Source organism: Cimex lectularius, unplaced genomic scaffold, assembly GCF_000648675.2.
Source record: "Cimex lectularius strain Harlan isolate CLEC.00 unplaced genomic scaffold, Clec_2.1 scaffold70, whole genome shotgun sequence".
In the NCBI taxonomy this organism is placed as follows: Eukaryota; Metazoa; Arthropoda; class Insecta; order Hemiptera; family Cimicidae; genus Cimex; species Cimex lectularius.
Window position 1 is genome coordinate 193,783 of NW_019392651.1, and position 21,361 is coordinate 215,143.

At 36.1% G+C, this 21,361-nt stretch overlaps 1 protein-coding gene across 1 annotated transcript in view; it reads left to right on the forward strand.

Moving 5' to 3' along the window:
* LOC106667725 overlaps nucleotides 1-19,985 on the forward strand; it is a 73,156-nt gene extending 53,171 nt beyond the window's left edge. Inside the window, exons 3-5 of the mRNA XM_024230671.1 lie at nucleotides 8,349-8,482; nucleotides 19,388-19,649; nucleotides 19,722-19,985. Coding sequence (XP_024086439.1) covers nucleotides 8,349-8,482; nucleotides 19,388-19,649; nucleotides 19,722-19,825 — 500 coding nt within the window. The 3' untranslated portion in view covers nucleotides 19,826-19,985. The remainder of the gene's footprint in view (nucleotides 1-8,348; nucleotides 8,483-19,387; nucleotides 19,650-19,721) is intronic.
* The last annotated feature ends 1,376 nt before the right edge of the window (nucleotides 19,986-21,361 follow it).

Here is a 21,361-nt window from a genome sequence, read left to right on the forward strand (position 1 = left end):
TTATCGTGCCACGTTTCGATCTTTATTGAAATCATCTTCGAGGCCTGGGATTTAAGAACATTGTTTAAATTTAACAAAAACATTTAGGATGTGGAAAAAAGTGAATTTATACAATGCAAATAAATATTTCTTTTATATTCAATCAAAGTATTTGTACTAACTCAAAGTATTTGGTTTCTGCGTATTTATTTGCATTGTATAAATTCACTTTTAACCACATCCTGCATATTTTTATTAAATTTAAACAATGTTCTAAATCCCAGGCCCTGAAGATGATCTCAATAAAGGTCGAAACGATGAGACGATAAAGAAAATGTTTTCTGAAACCTACATCCCACCAGACGGCATCTCACTATTTCTGGATAAATAATAAAGAAAAAAAGGAAAAATATCCAACGTTGTTTATTGTTTAATTCACTAATTTCGTGGTCCGCTTGACCAATTAATATATTACAATTAATTAAAGTTTTTAGTTGAGATAAAAAAGTCAATGGCACGAGCGGGATTGGAACCCACGATCTTCGGCTAGATACGCCGCTGCTCTACCACTTGGCAAAAAGGAGGGAAAATTCAAAACGTGGGATTGAGATGGGAAGTTGGTGTCCGATTGGATCGAGGTCACGATAGCTCAAGTGGTAGAGGAGCGGCATATCAAGCCGAAGATCGTGGGTTCGAATCCCGCTAGTGCCATTGACTTTTTTATCTCAACTAAAAACCTTAATTAATTGTTGTTTATTGTGTTGATTGTAACGACTGTCCTACCGTGTAATATAGACAGACTAAACAATTTTTGGCCGAACGCATTAAGTCCCCTACATATGATTGCAGAAACCATAGTAGAGCGGGAACGGGACTATCGAAACATTCAATTGAACACAAACATAACTTTAAGTAAAATATTGATGACATAAAAATTGTGGACTACGAAAAAATTCTAGGGCGTAGATTACTCAAAGAATCTATGTATGTACATAAAGATCCCAACGCTTGCAATTTGAAAATCGATTACAATAATATTAGTACAATTTATTCAAATTTATCAACAAAAAATAATATTAAAAAAAAGTATAGATTTTAATCTAGGCAATGCATGTACATAGTCTTTATTTATTTGTATTTGTATTTATTTACTTATTTTGTATTTATTTATTTATAATTTATGTATGTATTTATCTATTCATAGTTCTGATATTTGTAAAAAATCCTTCCAACAGGGTTTTGCATTAGTACATTAGCATTGGATATTATGTAAGAACGGCATCTAACTGGCCTGTCATCTTCTTCGAGTGATATCGTATTGTGATAAAGAAAAGCATTTTTTTTTTCGTTTTTACTTGTAACGTGATATCGTATGTTCGCAATTATTTATAAATTTATGCCATTATTTTTATAAGTCCTAAACAAAAAAATGTGTATTTCTTCTTGAATTACTGTATTGACAATCGATTTTTGTCATTGTAGCGCCTTGAGAAAGACTAAATACATAGTCGAAAGCTTGGCAATAAAACAAAACCTTGCTGTTTATCTTGACCACAAACCCGATAACTGAGAGCATTGAATTAGCTGGTTGATAAACTACTTCGCTGAATATATCATTTATATTCCACCATCGAACGTAGGACACGCACACACACGCACGCACTGCTGGAAAAAGACGCTCTATAGACACACTAATTCTTGTCTCTTGAGTTCAATTATTTTAATCTTCAATTTAAAGTTTGTTTTTAAACGAGCCCAGCCGCTTGGATTTTTTGTATAAGGTGACCAATGGTTTACAATTTGTAAACCGAACCCCAAGAGGGACAAAAGAAAATGCGAATAAACATTCCCCCTTTATGGGCTTTAGACTTTTTATTCCACCTCCCACGAAAAAATATCTTTTATGAATACGCAGGCGGAAGGAGCTAATAGAGGGATGCTCCCAACTTTCAGAAACGTCATCAAAAGAGTTCCATTTAGGCCGTGCTCCTACTCGGGGTGAGAGAAAATTTATAGGGATACGACGAAAAAAAAAATACCTCCGAGGGGTTAAACAAAAGTTTTAACACTTTTCTGAATATTGGGGGTGATGGTCAAAATAGGTCGATATAAGTTGCCATCATCGTCTCTCAAAAAATGGTATAAATTTCAACAATTTCAAAGCGAAAGTTGATATATCAGGCCTCGGATAAATTGTTCATTAAGCACAATAAATAAATTGAGTTGGAAGAGTTGCATTGAATAAACATACGTGAAAGACTGAACACGTAAAAGCGTATGGCTTTAACTTTAAAATCTCTGAATAAGTTTACCTGTTAATATAAATGTATTTTTTTGTTACTTTGTTACTTCACCAGTTATTCGACAAATTAAGGGCTTTGAACTGCTTTGAAGCTTAAAAATAAAGTAACTTGATAAAAGTTCATTATGTAGAAATATAACAATGTTACTACCAAAATAAGTAATACATTGTTAATTGGAAAAAATACACAGAAAGAGAGAGAGAGAGAGAGAGAGAGAGAGAGAGAGAGAGAGAGAGAGAATGTGTGTGAGACATAATACGATCTAGTTTTGAATCAAAGTATATTATTAGTATATTATTATTAGTAGTATTTCAAGTCATGCTCCTTTCACATTGAAAACCTTAACGACTGTTGAAGTGCTATTGTGACCGAAACGCCCTCTGTTCATTACTGTAGACGTCTCCGATGACGCAGGTGAGTGGCATGGAAAAAAGTTTCAATCGAATCATCATTATTCACGGCAACAGAAAGTGGGCAAACGTTGGATACCATTTCCACTAAATTGGCATGATTCTGAAAGTTGAATAATGATCTATCATTTTTCTTTATAATTAATTAAGGTTTTTAGTTGAGATAAAAAAGTCAATGGCACGAGCGGGATTGGACCCGATCCACTCGGACACTAACTTCCCATCATAACCTCACCTTTTGAATTTTCCCTCCTTTTTGCCATTTGTCAAATGTCGTGTAATCGGATTGGATTCTCGACGAAAAATGGCAAAAAGGAGGGAAAATTCAAAAGGTGGGGTTGAGATGGGAAGTTAGTGTCCGAGTGGATCGAGGTCACGATAGCTCAAGAGGGAGAGCAGCGGCGTATCTAGCCGAAGATCTTGGTTCGAATCCCGCTCGTGCCATTGACTTTTTTATCTCAACTAAAAACATTAATTAATTGTAATATATTAATTGGTCAAGCGGACCACGAAATTAGTGAATTTTTTTTATGTTTGAAAAAAACATGAAACAGAAAAAGAAATCGATTTCTTCTAATATTCTTTGTAAACTATTATTTAAAAATGAAAACCATATTGGAACGGAGCGATCATGCCAACAAATGTTTTCCAGCTATGACGTTCTTAAATTTTTGAGAGTGAGGGTGATTGTAATAAAATTTTGGTTAGAAGTAAGAAAATGCTGATATTGTGTAATGTATTTTACATAGAAGAAAAATCCTAAATTATTTTCAAATAAACGTATTCTCTCACGATAAAGAAAGCTCATCGCTTATTATATTAGCGAAGTTGAAATTTTGCCAAAGATCTTTTGACCCAGTCGCGTCCCATCAAGGAAGCGGAGAATTTCTTTTCTCGTTAATTCGACACGTTTTAAATTCTAGTAACCCTCGAAAAGGGTAATGGCAGCCCTTAATTGAATCCAAGTTTAAGACGGCACCTTAAAAGGGCTTTGGAAACGGCCGTTCGGATTGGTCTAAACCCCATCCGCCAATGAATGGTCTTCTCTCCTTGTCTAAATGAACCCTTCTAACCGATACTGTTTTATTGCTACTGCCTCAGAAATGGTTTAACTTTATAGGCGTAAAAACAATTCCTAGCAGACCCAGCACCAGGTCGATCGCCAGCCGATACGGCGTAAAATCTTACATTTTATATAAGATTCCTTGAAAATATTGGTGATTTGGCTTTTAGGAGCAATAAATTGAAAACCCAGACGTCCCACTTTTTGAAATCGGAAGGCATTTTACAAAGCAATATTCGAATATCCGTAATTCTGAATTTAATCTCCAATTACCATAAATATATTTAATCAATTAAGGCAAGGCAGGGTAAGCTTATTTTCATATATAAGAAATTCTGTAATCAATTTGCTACAGTGTGTATTTTTAGTGGTTCAATAATTTGTTGATGTCGTGATGAGTGGTCAAGAATGAAGTATTTTAGAAAAAAACACCTTCTTCATTTATTTGTCGACGTTTCGACTTTTATTCGGGTCATCTTCAAGGCCTGGGTGAAAAAAATTTCTCTCCAGATTTATCGCGTCCCCCACCGTGTCACATTCATATAAAAACAGCAGAATACAAATTCACGTTTCGCAAAAATTTAACGTAAAATGAATATGACACCACACTTTATGTGAGTATGAAATAATTGGTTCAAAATTTATATTGACATGTATATTGTATTTTTTTGTAATCAACATATGTTTTGTAATTCACTCAGGATCTGAAGATGACCCAAATAAGGACGAAACGTTGGCAAAAATGTGTTTTTCTAAAATACTTCATTCTTGACAGCTCCTCACATCAACAAACAATTCCCTTTTGTCGATTCAAACGAACACTGCTTAAATGAAGCGATCCAAATCTCCGGGTTTTCAAATGTTCATCTTGTTTGACGAATATTTCCCCAAACGTTACCAATCTTTTCTTGAAAGGGTCCTTTTAACGGTAAGTCATGAGTTTGCATTAATCATGTTTAAATCTGTTTTCCCATATCCAGGAACATGGAAAACGCGGGGAACTCAAGAAGACATTTGTAGGAATGTCGTTTGCGAATTTCATTAAACACCTACAGGATGGAAACATTTTAATATGAAATGAATTCCGACTGAAATGTTTAATTTAATTATAAATAAAAATAATTTCAAAAGTAAAGTAGATCGACTGAATAATTTGTGTACATTTTTATTCAATTTGGCACATATTTTTATATATAATAACAAATTTAATTTACTATTCATGGCCTTAAATAACGGGATCGATTGCCCATTTATTTTTATAAGTATGAAAAATGTATTACTTACTAAATAAACGTTCACTTGGAGCACTTTTCTCAATTCTGATGGTTTGGCATGGTAGAACGGTCGTCGGTCACGCAACACACCGGTAGTTCGTTTTCCTGCCTTCACCACAGCTGCCTATAGTAAAGACGCAACGATGAAGTTTGTATCTTCCTACCTTTACATCAGTGAAACCAATTGTGCAGTTCTTGCAACTATGTTGTATCAGTAGTTTTGCAATTATAACTAATTCATTATTCAGAAATCATGAGATGCGGTCTGGCGTATTTAGGTTTCAGAAAAGCATTTTCTTTATCGTGCCAACGTTTCGATCTTTATTGAGATCATCTTCAGGGCTCAAAGTGTTTGTCTTCTGTGTAGTTGTGCCATTCTTGCGTGTCGTGTTGAGAGTGCCGACACGCAAGAATGGCACAACTACACAGAAGACAAACAATTTGAGCCCTGAAGAAGATCTCAATAAAGATCGAAACGTTGGCAGGGTAAAGAAAATGTTTTTCTGAAACCTACATCACACCAGACCGCATCTCACAATTTCTGAATAATTATCGATTAACGGTCACTAATCACACATATAACTGATTCAGTAGTTTTTGCGTCTATTAACTGTTAGCGCCTTCAAATCAAAATTTGAAAGACCCGGGGAACGTGTATTATACCGTGAGCTGAAGGCCCGTCTGGACAGCTAACACCTGTGACAACAGGAGTGAAAATGGACGCCAGAAATTCCTGAAATTTTTCGTTTTTCTAAATCCTGACGCCCATTATTTATGTACCCATTTTATATTCTTTGAACCCGCCCGCACTAGTACAAACATAGTGCAAAGTTTCATCGAAATCGGTTCCGTAGTTTTCGTTTTTATTAACACACATACGAACATTCACTTTTATATAGATAGATTACAATTGTTTGTATGTTAGAATAAATTTAATAATTTGAATCTATTTATTGCAGTTTAATAAGATTAGATTTTTTCTAAGTTCTATCAATAAATGTACAAATTAGTGTACAATGACAATTAATTAAGGTTTTTAGTTCTGATGAAAAAAAGTTAATGGCACGAGAGGGATTCGAACCCACGACCTTCGGCTAGATACGCCGCTGCTCTACCACTTGAGCTATCGTGAATCCACTCGGACATCAACTCCCCATCTCAACCCCACCTTATGAGTTTTCCCTCCATTTTGCCATTTTTTCATTCGAATCCCTCTCGTGCCATTAACTTTTTTCATCTCAACTAAATACCTTAATTAATTGTCATGTATTAATTGGTCAAGCGGACCACGAAAGTAGTGAATTAGTGTACAATGTTACTTTTCAATTTTGTGCTTGGAATGTTACGAAAGCTTTTAACGATGGAACACAAATCGGAAAGATTCTTCATTGGTGACCTTTCATTGGTTATAATGGCGCATTGCTGGCAGTCTTGGTTTAATTAAGAAATCATACCTTTATTAATTAATCATTTTTACAAACATTATTAACTTTAAACATAAAAAATTAAATATAAAACTAAATAAAATTTAATAAAGAAAAACGAAATAAAATTAAAAATCAATGGAAAAGTAAACATGATTTCTGCCCAAATTACTCTATAAACAATAAAACTAATTAATCTAATGTTGATTCTACTAAATCGTTTTAATCCCTTTGAATTAATTGAAGTCATTATCCAGACCAAGTACTACGATACTACCAAGTGATTCTTGCATACTAAACTAATATGGTTCAATGTGATCCACTTAGCACTTAGTAAAGTACAATTATTTTTAAAATATTCATATTTCAATTCACTGCAATGATTTATTTAAACTCGAGATTTATTCAAATCGGGATATTCAGCAAAATCAAAATTACAACAATGTTGTATCGTTATTAATTTATGGATATTATTTAAATTAATGAATTATAATATTATTAAAAACGGCCAAATAAGTGGCGGATTGGAAAATAAACTTTTTTATCCTAATTTAATAAATTGAAACGACTTCAAGATAATCGAGGAATATTTCTTGATTTTAAATTGTATTTGAAAATATTGGTGACTTGTGAATAGCATAAATATAAAAAATGACATTTAATTTCAAAAAAGTTTAAAAGGATTCGGGTTGTGGTCTTCAAAACATACAATGGTATTATATCAATACCCACCCAAGTTTTCGACAAGTTTTATTGTCTTCTTCAGGGGATCTACAGAGACATAGGAATATAGTTAAGTCGGTAGTTATAATACCATTGTATGTTTTGAAGACCTCAACCCGAATCATTATCAACATCGTAGTAAAAGCTGGTGATTTAAGTGGTATTTAGTGACCGTTAGCCAATGATTATTTGGAGATCGTGAGGTGCGGTCTGGTGTGGCGTAGGTTTTAGAAAAACATTTTTTTTTATCATGCCAACATTTCGATCTTTATTGAGATCATCTTCAGGGGCTGGGATTTACAAACATTGTGTAAATTTAACAAATACATGTTGGATGTGGAAAAAGATGAATTTATACAATGCTAGAAATTTTTTAGATTGAATAAAAAAATGAATTTATGCAACGTTAGAAAATTTTAGATTAAAAAAATGAATTCATACAATGCTAGAATAACGCTTTGAGTGAGTACAAATTCTTTGATTGAATCAAAAATTTTCTAGCCTTGTATAAATTCATTTTTTAATCTACAATTTTCTAGCGTTGTATAAATTCATTTTGTTTTAATCTAAAATTTTCTAGCATTGTATAAATTCATTCTTTTATTAAATCTAAAAATTGTCTAGCATTGTATAAATTCATTTTGTTTTAATCTAAAATTTTCTAGCATTGTATAAATTCATTTTTTTAATCTAAAATTTTCTAGCATTGTATAAATTCATTCTTTTATTAAATCTAAAAATTGTCTAGCATCGTATAAATTCATTTTGTTTTAATCTAAAATTTTCTAGCATTGTATAAATTCATTTTTTCCAGATCCTACATGTATCTGTAAAATTTAAACTATGTTTATAAATCCCAGGCCCTGAAGATTATTTAAAAAAATGTGCTTGGAATCGTGCACGGCTGTTACCACAATGATAATCATAACATATTTCAAAAGTTTTTTATATTAATAGAAACCGAAATAACGACATTTGTAGAAGAATTGTGTTTTTTTAATTGTATATGCAAGGCGGTAAATTTACACTTCGGGGTGGCAAATATTTCGGGTCTGAGTACTGCGTGCACACCCGAGTTTGACGTGCAATAAAGAATAATTAAAGCAATTAGCAATAGTCGCCGGGTTTTATTAATCGTTTTAACATTTTAATGTCTTTTTCGTTGTTCACAGCTATGCCGGAGGAAGGACCGAGAATAAGCGGTGGAAAGCCGCGCTACCAAATCGGTGACACCGTCTCCGTCAAATGTACCTCCGGACTTTCAAAACCGGCTACGCAGCTTATGTGGTTCATTAACGGCGAACCGGTAAGTACTTATTCCATGGCGTGCGAGTGAGAGATAGTAAACAACTAAGTTGTGGCAATTAGCTAAATGAAATTTGGGAACCCCGGGCGATCCCTAATTGAGCTGGAAACTTCAAACGAACCATAGGAATAAAAATTGAGGTCAACTGTTCCATGTAGGACTCGACGACGATAGACTTTCCTTACAACTTACAACATACTAACATTATTCAATATATGATTTCCGATACTATTTAACCTTTAGCATTAACCAAACTTGCATTACAAATACGTTTTACGAATTAGTTGAGAGGCCCATACTGCTATAGGGTTAAAGGTTTTGTCTGACTAGGGAAAAGAGGAAAGGTTATTATAGCCTTATTTAAATTAATCTTCTTTTCCGTTTAAGCAAAAATAGGTTTATTCTGCTAGGTTAATGAGTTTGTATTAGGAAATAGTATATATTCAAATATAGTCAATTATATATAAAAGAGAGGAAAATGTATATTTATATATGTGTGTGTGTGTGTGTGTGTGTGTAGAATGAGGGAGGAGTGTAGATTATTCGAAATTACTTGCAACCCAAAAACACGTTGGTACAACGACGAGATCTCTTTCTCGGCAGCAAGTACACATGTGTAAGCCTAGCCTACCTCTCGACCCGGTCTTCGTGGACGAGGGTCCAGGGACCAATGCGCATGCTTTAGCTGCCGTAATTTGAAGAAGACTGTGCTCAGCGATTTTCCTATTATTCTTTTATATTATTTTTCATTAATCATACCACTCGGCGGACAGGATAGGGTGGCCGTTCGCTCATGCGGCATCTTTAGCCACTTCGTCTATTTCTTAATTCCCGTGCATATTATAAAGATTTTTTCCTGTTTTCGATATATTGCGCTCAGTATGAGGCATTCGATTCCGCGGTGTATACTTCTATGTATACAGCGCAGCCCACACCATCGGGTGCCTTTGACTCCTTCTGTAAAGATGGGTTTAGCGTTAGGGTACTTCGTCATCAAGGCATGGAACTTGCTACTATATAGTACAACTATGCTTTTGTACACATTGGTGGTGTGTCACGTTTCTTGATGACTTGGAATGGGGTCAGCAATACCTCTCTCTCTCTCTCTCTCTCTCTCTCTCTCTCTCTCTCTCTCTCTTTCTCTCTCTCCTTTCTTCCCTCCCTCCTCTCTCACTTTTTCTTTACACCCCATTTGAAGTTTGATAGATACGTGAGGAGGTTGATGCCCTTTTCCACTGGACTTCAGTTTCTACGATATGTGGTTGCCATCTGAGCTTTTGATCTAATGTTATGCCGACGGATCGTATTTGCACCACGTATTAAAGAGGTTGGTTGGGCCGATTGTGCTCCTTCCTCAGCCTACAAAATGTACCGGGTTCGTCCTTCCCCCAGAGAAATAGAATCCTATTTCTGCGACATTGGGGACCATCGTGTCGATTACGCCCTGCTTTCTTTTTCCCACTTCTAGATATTTTCCTGCATAAAATATAGGCAGCTTCATGGACGTAGACAGAGACCATCATCGGGTGCTCAATACCATGAACGATGTGATAAAATAGTGATATAAACCATTTATATGGAAAACAAATTTTGCTGTTTCTGCAGCCTTTTTGTTAATAATTATAACGAAAGATCTCTTCCTCTGGCAATTTTTTTATTAAATATATCTTTCAAACAGTCTGAAACGAACTACAACAACCTTGTTTATATAAAAATCGTTATATAAAAATCTTAGTATACCCGCATATGACGAGGAATTCCACTATATGTCTCACTTTACTTTTTGAGATAATTTTCTTCACACTCCGGGCAAATCACACTCCGAACACTCTCTAACTACATTTTCCCCTGCACCTGCTTTTTACTCTGTCAGTACAGTGAAACTGCATTACGTAGGAAATTGTGAAGGAATACGTGATTTCAGGTCGACATTCTGAAAATTTTTGTCCTTGAGAAAAAGCCGGCGATTAAGAAAATTCATTTATTGGTTTTAGACTGTCGGATATAAGTAGCAGCCCTTATGTAAAGTAGCGGCCTTTTTTAATTTATTATACTGTGGCTTTTTTCTCGGGTCTTTTTTATTTCGATTCGTCTAAATCCTCCCCTTCGGCGGCCTTAGGAACAACATAAAAAAATGTGCCCTCAATTAAAAACTAATTGCCAGGGTAGATTAATAGCCTTTGCGCCTGACGAGACTGTCGCGGTTTTTTCGCCCTTCCGTTTTGCCGCTTATAAAAGATCCCCAAGAACGGGCCTGGCAACAGTTGCTTGAACTGGCACGTGAACAAAAACTGTAAATAATCTGCATTGTTCCGTGTTTTTGTGCAATAATCGAATTACTTCCTTTTACGCACGCGCGCGCGCCCACACACACACACACACACACACACACACACACACACACACACACACACACACACACACACACATCGGAGTCATTAAAAGTTTATTAAACAATTTCGTACGAGACTGCAGAGACCGCATATATAATCGATAACATCGTCCCTACACTTACAAAATGAGAAAATTTAATTTGTCATAGTGCTCAAAATAATTCATACAACAGTACCGAAAACAGGTTTTACTCGTCTCGAAGACCATTGCTTGATGATAACTATGTTTTGAACATCTATTCAGACGGTAGAAATAGAGCTTATTGAGCCCTAGGAAATGTTGACTGTTTCAACCAGCATGCGATTGTTCGTGCAAACAAACATAAGTGCATAGATGGATATGGTTCAGGTGCAGGCAGCACTAGAAAAGTTTTCTTCAACCAACAATTCAGCATGTTGTTTTCTGTCAAGTTATACTCTGTCATCCAGAATGTGGTTCAGAAGAGAAAAGACTTTAAAAAAAAGAAGAGTTTTGCAGTCGGTCTTCGACTCCGAGTAGCCCTGCAGCCACTACTTTTGAATTTTTATATTAGGCATGTACAACGAATTTAAAGTACATGGTTACAAGTACGTGGTTCTGCTTTGCTCCCAAGCCGAAGAAGGCTGAATTATGTGAATGAGAAAGCAGAAAAGGCTCTACAACTGATGCATACCTAAATATTCATGCATAGCCTAGCCTTAAGCCAGAAACACACTTACCCGATGCTACGCCATGCGACGCTACCCGACGCCTTGCCACGTTTTGGTGGGGTGTGCACATCTATCCGACGCAAGCACACGTCGCGTTCAGTCCACACCGTTTGTCACAATAATCACGATCACAATCGCAACGCATCTTTTGTTCGTAATGCACTATTTTGAGCAATACCTTGTAATAATTCGTTAGTTAAATTTTATGAGCACAACCATCTAATAAATTGTTTGTTAAACTTAATTGTTTTAAATAAAGTTACTCCTAACCATCATAATTAAACAATGTTTATAAAAACTTATGAATTTGGTTTACATTAAAATAACATGTTGTAATTAATATAACGAGAAAACTTAGTTTGAAATGAACTACAACAAATATGAGTGTCCTGTTCTGATGCCACCCGACGAAAATGGTGTAATTTTACGAGCAAAACTATGAAATAAATTGTTAATTAAATTGTATGAGCAAAACCGTGTAATAAATTGATCCAATTTTAGTATACGTACCGCCGAAGCGAGTACAATAAATTGTTAGTAAAATTCATTATATCTAAAAATAGTATTCCCGTGTTTTGATTAATTTTCTACCAAACCATTAAAATTAATTTTTTAAATAAAAACTAATTAATTTTTAATCACAATTAATTTGGTTTATATTGAAACAAGTATGATGTAATTAATATAACGAAAACAATACAAGTTTGAATAAAATTATGAGTGTCCCGTTCTTTTGTCTTCGACTGTACTCGACGCGACCCTACGAAAATCTGGACAGTGGGGATCGCAGAGCGTCGGGTAGATGTGCACGGGGGTAATACAACCTTATGGAAAATCGGAGTTTGGATTTGCGTCGGGTAGCATCGGTTAGCGTCGCATGGCGTAGCATCGGGTAAGTGTGTTTCTGGCTTTAGTTTGGCGGGTTTAGGGTACTCGTTATTCCGTTGATGCCCCGCCCTCATTCAAATTAATAAAAACAGGATACTGATTACAACCTTTTGTACATATGTACAGTTAAAAAAATGGGGACCCACTGAGGTATTAATATTTCCCTCGTACCTTCCCCCAATCTTTCGAAAACACCTAACCTAAAGCTAACATAGTTTAGTGGTCATAAGGTACTCGATATTCCGCCACGACTCACCCGTACATACTCAACAGTCACGCTAAAAAATACATTCATTCAAGACACAAAACAATCCTAAATTAGTTTATTATTGTAAGCCTTGTCTTAGAATAAGTTGTAGTGGTTGAAATAAGAACAACAAAAAATTAGTTTAAACTACCACAAAAAAAGGATATAAATCGGAAGGGGCGATCATCGGACGGGATCAACGTGACGTCTTCACCAATTGGGAAAACATTAATAAACATTTGGTCTAAGGGTGCACAGTCGGGAGCTAGGTGACGTTCCTCGAAAACCTAACTCTAAAAGGGAAACCTAACCCCTAAATAAGGTCAAAAGTATGTAGCGACGTGGAACATCGTAAATCGTGGTGGCCTCAATCAGGTGGGCGACACCCGTCTTTGCCGGTTCACCTATGACGTAGGAACTACCTCGACTTTGATTTTCCTTTCTACCTCTACTCCAGTAAAGAAACTAGTATAAAAAGAGATGATTTGGAAATCAAAAGTCAATCTACAATAGACTAAGGGCTCACTTAGTGAACAGGAGTGACTCGATGCGGAAGAGCCACACAACGTCTGGGACTCACCATGCGGGCTCAGCCAGTCAGAGCCAGCGAGGACTAGCCCCTTCGACCCATCACATCAAGTCGACTGTCGAGATACCGGAAAGGCGCTGTGGAAGCTAATCGTGGCGAGCATATTTTGGAGCAAGTTCCTTTGTTAATAGACTCGGCCTAAATTTAGAGTTGTGGCTGGCTTGTAAGATTAATTAAGAATTTGTCGTGGTTGTGTATAAAATACAACGGCAGTGTGTTAAAATAAACGTTGAAGAATATGCCCTCTGATTTATCGAATTCTAAAACCTCACCTTCCCCTGCACAAGAACAAATAGCAAAGTGCTTACGCCAACTACTCTCTTGTAACTTAGAGAAAAGCATGCGAATATACAGAGATTGTTCGGCCGTCGCGCAGTCGTCCGCTTACATTATTATTATAATGTATTTTTATTTCAAAAACGCATTAGATAAAAAAATCATAAAGTCGACCGTCAGCAGGAGAAAGATGCATGACTAATTAACAAAAATAATATGTAATAACTTCACTAATTTTCGTGGATCGCATGGCCAATTAATATCTTTCAATTAATTAAGGTTTTTAGTTGAGATAAAAATGTCGATCTCACGAGCGGGATTCGAACCCACGACCTTCGGCTAGATACGCCGCTATTCTACCACTTGAGCTATCGTGACTTCGATCCACTCGGACACTAACTTCCCATCTCAACCACACCTTTTGATATTTCCCTTCTTTTTCCCATTTTTCACATGTCGTGTAATCTATTTGATTCTCGGCGACAATGAAGGGAAAATTCAAAAGGTGGGGTTGAGATGGGAAGTTAGTGTCCGAGTGGATCGAAGTCGCGATAGCTCAAGTGGCAGAGTAGTGGCGTATCTAGCCGAAGGTCGTGGGTTCGAATCCCGCTTGTGACACTGATTTTTTTTATCTTAACCAAAACCTTAATTAACTGAAAATTATTAATAACGTTTAAAACTTTTCCTCGCCATGATGAAAACTTTCGTGTAATCTGCATAGCCATCGTTTGGTTATTGCACTGGTCAACTGCTTTGCTTAAACACAAGGCCTTTTGAGTTTATCGCGTTGAAGATAATTTGCCAATAACATTGCTCAACTTTGCCCTAACCCATCGCGATTTCGGCAACATTTCATTTTCGATTTGCCCAATCTCATGTCGACCGTCATAGCCCTAAGAGAGCATTAGTCGACGTGGATTTTCTGAAAATTTGTCATCAACTGCTGGCTCAATTTCTCCTTTCATGTCAGAAGCCAATTTTCTATAAACATTCAAAAGGCAAAGCCCGTCCAACCTGGATTCAGTCATCTTCGATGTTGTCCGTGTTTTAATTCGTCTCAAGGTGTTCTTAGATTCAGTATTCCGACCGCAAGCCGTTCCCATGGTGCGGAAGGTTCGTGTCTTGGCGAATACCTAGCGGCCACGAAATAACAATGAAATTTATAATATTATACTTAAATACTCTTTTTCATCAGAATAAATTGAAAACTCAATCAATACCAATTAATTCATTGAAATATGTTATTTGGTCAAGCGCACCACGAAAATTAGTGAATTTAATAAGATAAAATGAAGTACATCTTCACTAAAGCTCTCCGTGGCCATTTATTTTGTCGCCGAGAATCAAATAGATTACACGACATTTGAAAAAAGGCAAAAAGGAGGGAAAATTGAAAAGGGGGGGTTGAGATGGGAAGTTGGTGTCCGAGTGGATCGAGGTCACGATAGCCCAAGTAGGAGACTAGCGGCGTATCTAGCCGAAGATCGTGGGTTCGAATCCCGCTCGTGACACTGACTTTTTTATCTATTAAAACCTTAATTAATAACATAAACTGGCAAAATTAAAAATTAAAATAATTATTATTAATTATTAATCATTAAAATACATATATGAAGTGAAACAGAAACATAATAAAATAAGTTAACTAAAGTTTAAAAAACGGGAAGTGACATTTATCTGAATTTAATAGTATATGAAAAATTGAAAAGATACAGGAGATAAAGAAGAAATTATTTACACTATCAATGGACCATTCGAATGAAATTCTCCAATCGTAGCATGCAAAATAAGTGACCGGAGGTGGGACCGACCTGTCGGCTATGAAATAATTTCATCCCTTGAACGGGTTTCGACCTCAAAATAGTGGAACCTGACTTCAACAAACAAAAGGCATTGAGACAGAAAATTCGTTATTTCAAGGAAATTGTAATAATAGAGTCAACATCTTTCAGCAGTGGAATCTTTTTAGTGGACTTTTTAGACGTGGTTATATTTTAAAGGCGGCAGTTTCCCCATCAATTTCAAAAGCCAACGAAGTTCGAAGAAATTTTGGCTGTTAGTTTTTTCAAACAACTTTTTATCGTTAATATATCTTATGAAAGCTTTATACAAAACGAAGCGGTTAGAATTAGAAACTTCTTGCCGATCGTTTTGGTGCTTTGATGCTTTAATTTTGCCAGGCTGGCCAATCAATTGTGATTCCCGAGAAGAACTATCAATCAGAGGCGCTGAAAACTCAAAGAACATATTATCGTCAGAAAAAAAATGGATTGACAAAAAGCAAATTCTAATCGCATTAAATTTTAATACAGATGAGATCAAAAATATTATTATTTTTATAAATTTATTTAGAAATAGTGAGATGCGGTCTGGTGTGATGTAGGTTTCAGAAAAACATTTTCTTTATCGTGCCAACGTTTCGATCTTTATTGAGATCATCTTCAGGGCTTGGGATTTACAAAAATTGTTTAAATTTAACAAATACATGTAGGATGTGGAAAAAAGTTAATTTATACAATGCAAAAAATATATTTACAGACCGCATCTCACGATTTTTAAATAATATCGATTAACGGTCACTAATCACCACACTTTTGTATAAATAGTAGCCAAAACTGTAATTTACAAAGAAAGTGCTAATGTTGTATATTTCTAATAATGAATGAACACCCATTATTTTATAATTCAATAAATTTAAACGTGTAAAAATATGTTAAATAAAATCATTTTTTTTATTTTAGAACAACATAAGAACTTATGAAGTTATGAAGGTGTATTTACTTTAATTATTATTAATTAATAGCGTTTTTAAGGTTCTTTGATAACCAATTTCTTGAAATATATATTCCAGATTTACGGTTGTTTTCTTAGATTGCGGGGAGAGTAATTATTTTATAATCCCACCCAGTACGATGCAAAACCTACATGAATTTCAATTTTCTCTTGCAGCTCCCATGGAAAAAGTAATTTCTAGTTGACGCGAGTAATTAAAAGATGATCTACTGTGAGCAGTGCCCGTTTCAATTATAAATTGCAGAGGGTTGGAGTGTATAAGAAAAAAAACCGGTCCCGGGGAGGGACTCAACGGGCTGAAATAAAAAGAAAACGTGGTGGGATATCAATTCTGAATTAGGGCCGAAGTGATACCGCTCCGAGAAAACTTCCAAGGCGGACTTTTTCTCCCTTCTTCCTCGGTCACTAACGATTTATGTCCTTTTCATTTTAACGCGGCGATTCTTGGAAAAATAAATTAAAAGATATACCCCTCTATTGACGTGCTTGGGCAATTCGAAAACTTCGGCTCAATTTAGGCATCCCGCTTGTTTTATTTAAATTACACTTTAACGAGCAGAACGACTTATTCAGAAAGCAATTGATGATAAATCCTGGGAAAATTTATTTTTCATATTAGGCAAATCTTTCTAAAGCTAAGAACGATTAGCACATGTGCATGTACAAAAAATTACACCATATTTATATTATTTCGCAATGTGTTGTTTAGAAAGTGACGTAACCTTCAAACTATAAAGTTTTATGTTTTACTCGTGATTTATAACTAATCTAATTGAGGACCAATTTGGTATGCAATATTGCACCCCATCTCACACTACACCCTCACGCTAATAAATTCATTCAATCTCATCATACACTAAAATAAGCAGACCTTACCTTAAGGCGGCTCCAGACATGCGGTATTGAATGCCGATTGCCGCCGAATATTTGCCAAGTCTCTAGATGCTCGTCTTGGCATTCGCGAAGCAGCGTGCCTACGTATACACATATGCGGATTTTGTATAACCTCCAAGTTGTTGCGGAAACAGGGAATACGTATTTTCCAAATTCCTTGGTAGTCCTCAACTTAAAACAAATCGTGATGAACGAAAGGAAACTGTCATTGCTGCAGCAGTGGTTACTATTTTGTGCAGTGGCTACAAACTAATTGAAAAAATACATTTAATTATATTTTTATATTTTTAATTATTGCTTTATTTGTAAAACAATTTATGATTTGTAAGAGATGCTTTCCAAATTAATGTTTCTGTTTCGTAAGCATCGAGGAACTCCAAAACTGTTGCATTGGGTCAATCCATTCTTAATAAGAAAAACAATTGTTATTCTATAAATTAAAACATCTATACTAGTTAGCAACCGTTTATTAATGAAAAATAAATAGAAGAATACGCTTACTGTTGATTTTGATAACAGTTGATTGTAGGTTAAAGGTATGTACAGTTACAGTTGATTCCCAAATGTGTGGATGGTTTGAGTGCGCTTACTTCACGAATATTCGTGCCCTTTGAAGCGGACAAGTAAACCGACAAAAAGCCGAGCATGGCGAGCACCGGATGTTGTTATTCGGCGAATAGCCGAGCGTACATCCACACTAGACGGGATTCGGCGAATACCGCATGTCTGGTGCCGCCTTTAGAAGGTAACACAAATACTCCGTGCTGCTCTAGCACAGTTCTCTTATCAGGTGGCATTCCTACACTCTCTCTACATGGAACTGTGATAACCCAGAGACGAGTTCCACAGACAGCCTTCTCCGGGGGACCGGGGCATATCACCCTGTTGCCCCCTCCCGGCCTGTACGGCCAATGGAGAACCGAGCCCTCGGGAGTTGGAGAAAGGGATTTAGGCCAAAAATAAGGCCAGGTCCCTGAACAACTGAACACACTTCTCTTTGGCTTTTGTGATCGGAGGACCCTTGTCTAGAAACCAAGAGACCATCTCTGCACGGCCACTCCAGGTTCACCTTGGCCCCCAGAAAAGTACGAAGCATCTTTTCACATCTCCAATATTTCGGAATTACCCTTTACATATGTATATATTAATGTTACATTAATAATAAATAATAAGAAGAACTCTTGTGTTTTGGCTTGTGCCAATATTCGAAATTCCTTATACTCATATTTTGCTTTCCGACTTTCGAAACGATAACACATAAACATTTGATTAAGTGGGACACATCGAGCAATGTACATGCGGACAAAAACGTGGGCTATGGTTCGAACGTAAGGGTCCGCGTGTCAACCACACATGGCCTATTCTTAATCGGGTGAGGATCTCTTCTAAGATTCAGATCCTCCGAGGGCCACCTTATTGCTGTGCTCTTGATACATAGTTTTCTACATAGTACATTATGTTTTACTTTTTTTAACATACTCTTTACATTTGAACATACCCGGTTTTTAATTTTTTTTTTTTAATGTAGGATTCTTTTGTTAATTCCACCTTTCACGAATAAATAAGCATAAATATTAAAACATGGGCGTCGAATATCATTCCATAATCATCTAATCCGTTACCACTCGAATTTTTTTCAGAAGTTTTAAAAAAATTATTTAAAAAAAAACCAATGTTCCTTCTTATATATAGTTCTAATTAATTAATTTTGTTTTAGTAGTCAGAAAAAGTTCGTCCGGCAATTTTTTTTCACATAAAACTCAAAGCGTTTTTCTCACATTGTATATACACTCGCAGTATTTATACTCATCAAGGCCGAGAGGTTTGTATTGTTGTCAAAGGTTGATCTGTCATTAAACCAGTGTGTGATAAGTAAATGATAAATTATGTACAAAGTTTCGAGATTCAAATAATATTACATTGGATCGTGAGTAAAAATTGTTCACAATTATTATAAACTGTGTACATCGTAAGCTTTTGTTGATGCATGACGATCTCAACAAAACTATTACAGAAATCAAAGTTCTAAAGAACCTGAACTTGTGCCTTCGTTCAGAGTATTCATACTTTCTTTCAACTTTTATTAAAATAGTTTGCACAGGTGTTGTAAAGATCATTATCTGTATGTTTTGCAGGCGAACAGCACGTTTGTCCATGGTCCGAACGTGTCGTACATCGGCCGAGAAGGGCTTGTCGAGACGACGCTGGATCTGATGTTTCCCGTCGAACGAAGGCACTTCCGCCGAGGTGATCTGAAGCTCAAATGCCTGGCGAGCATCGCCACAGTTTACTGGCACTCGAACGAAGAGAGCGTCGAAGGCGACCGGCCCCAACGACCTCCAGTTCTAGAAGTAAAGGACAACCAACCCCACTCTTCGAGAGCCGACATGGTCCAAGGTAATTATAAACAAATTTTTACATTATACATCTTCTTTCTTCATTCTAGCATTAATATTTATGTGCTATCAGTTTTGCTCGGCTGGCCAAAAGCGGGGAACACACTTACCCGATGCAATGCTACGCGACGCCACCCGATGCTACCCGACGCAAATCCAAAGTCCAAATTTCCATAATGTTGTATTACCCCCGTGCACATCTGCCCAATGCCACCCTACACCCTACACGCCTGCGACCCTACTCTACGCTATGCGATCCCCACGAGTCCAGATTTTAGCATCGTGTACCGTTGAAGACAAAAGAACCAGACACTCATATTTTTATTTAAAATTACATGTATTATGGTCGCTATATTAATTACAACATACTTATTTTAATATAAACCAAATTAAGCGAAATCAAAATTTCATGAGTTTTTGTAAGAATTATTTAATTATGATGGTTAGGCAGAAAATTTATCGAAACTCCGGAATAACGAATAATATTCAAATTAAAAATAAATGGAATTATGACGGAGACCGAACCGCTGTTTTGTATTTTGGTTTAAACTTATTATTAGTAAATCCATTACAGTTCGTGGTCCGATTGATCAATTAACATTTTTCAATTAATTAATATTTATGAAAGGTATTGGACAGCGTCACGAGCGGGATTCGAATCCAGGATCTTCGGCTAGATACGCCACTGCTCTACCACTTGAGCTATCGTGACTTGGATCCACTCGGCCACTAACTTCCCATGACAACCCCACGTTTTCAATTTTTCCTCCTTTTTGCCATTTTTCAACATCCCAACTAAACACCTAAAAACTAAAAATGGCAAAAAGGAGGAAAAATTCAAAAGGTGAGGTTGAGGTGGGAAGTTAGTGTCCGAGTGGATCGAGGTCACGATAGCTTAAGTGGTAGAGCAGCGGCGTATCTAGCCGAAGATGGTGGGTTTTAATCCCGCTCGTGACCCTGACTTTTTATTTCAACTAAAACCCTTAATTATTTGAAAAATATTAATTGGTCAAGCAGACCACGAAAACTAGAGAATTTAATAAGTGTAAATGAAGTATACCTTCACTAAAGCTCTCCGTCGCCATTTCGTTTGTCGCCGAGAATCAAATAGATTACACGACATTTGAAATATTGCAAAAATGAGGGAAAATTTGAGAGGTGAGGTTGAGATGGGAAGTTAGTGTCCGAGTGGATCGAGGTCACGATAGCTCAAGTGGTAAAGCAGCGGCGTATTTAGCCGAGGGTCGTTGGTTCGAATCCCGCTCGTGACGCTGACCAACACCTTTCATAAATATTAATTAATTGAAAAATGTTAATTGGTCAATCGGACCACGAACTGTAATGGATTTACTAATAATAAGTTAAACCAAAAAACAAAACAGCGGTTCGGTCTCCGTCATAATTCCATTTATTTTTAATCTGAATATTGAGCGGAGTATTAATGAAAAACTCATTTCAATATGTCAATTACTGGTTTGACAGGTCGTTTTTTGTAAATATAAAAAAGTTCAATAATCAAATATAGTATATATAACAATATTAAAGTTGAAACTGACACAATTAAGATTTTCTGAGATAGAAAATAAGTTTTATTCTCTGAATAAATTAAAATAGAAATATCCAATTTAGGTTGTCCTTTTTAGATGGCTCGCTGAATTTCTCTTGAACCAGTGACGCCTTATACATCCTGACACATCGTTTAAAAAAAAATAG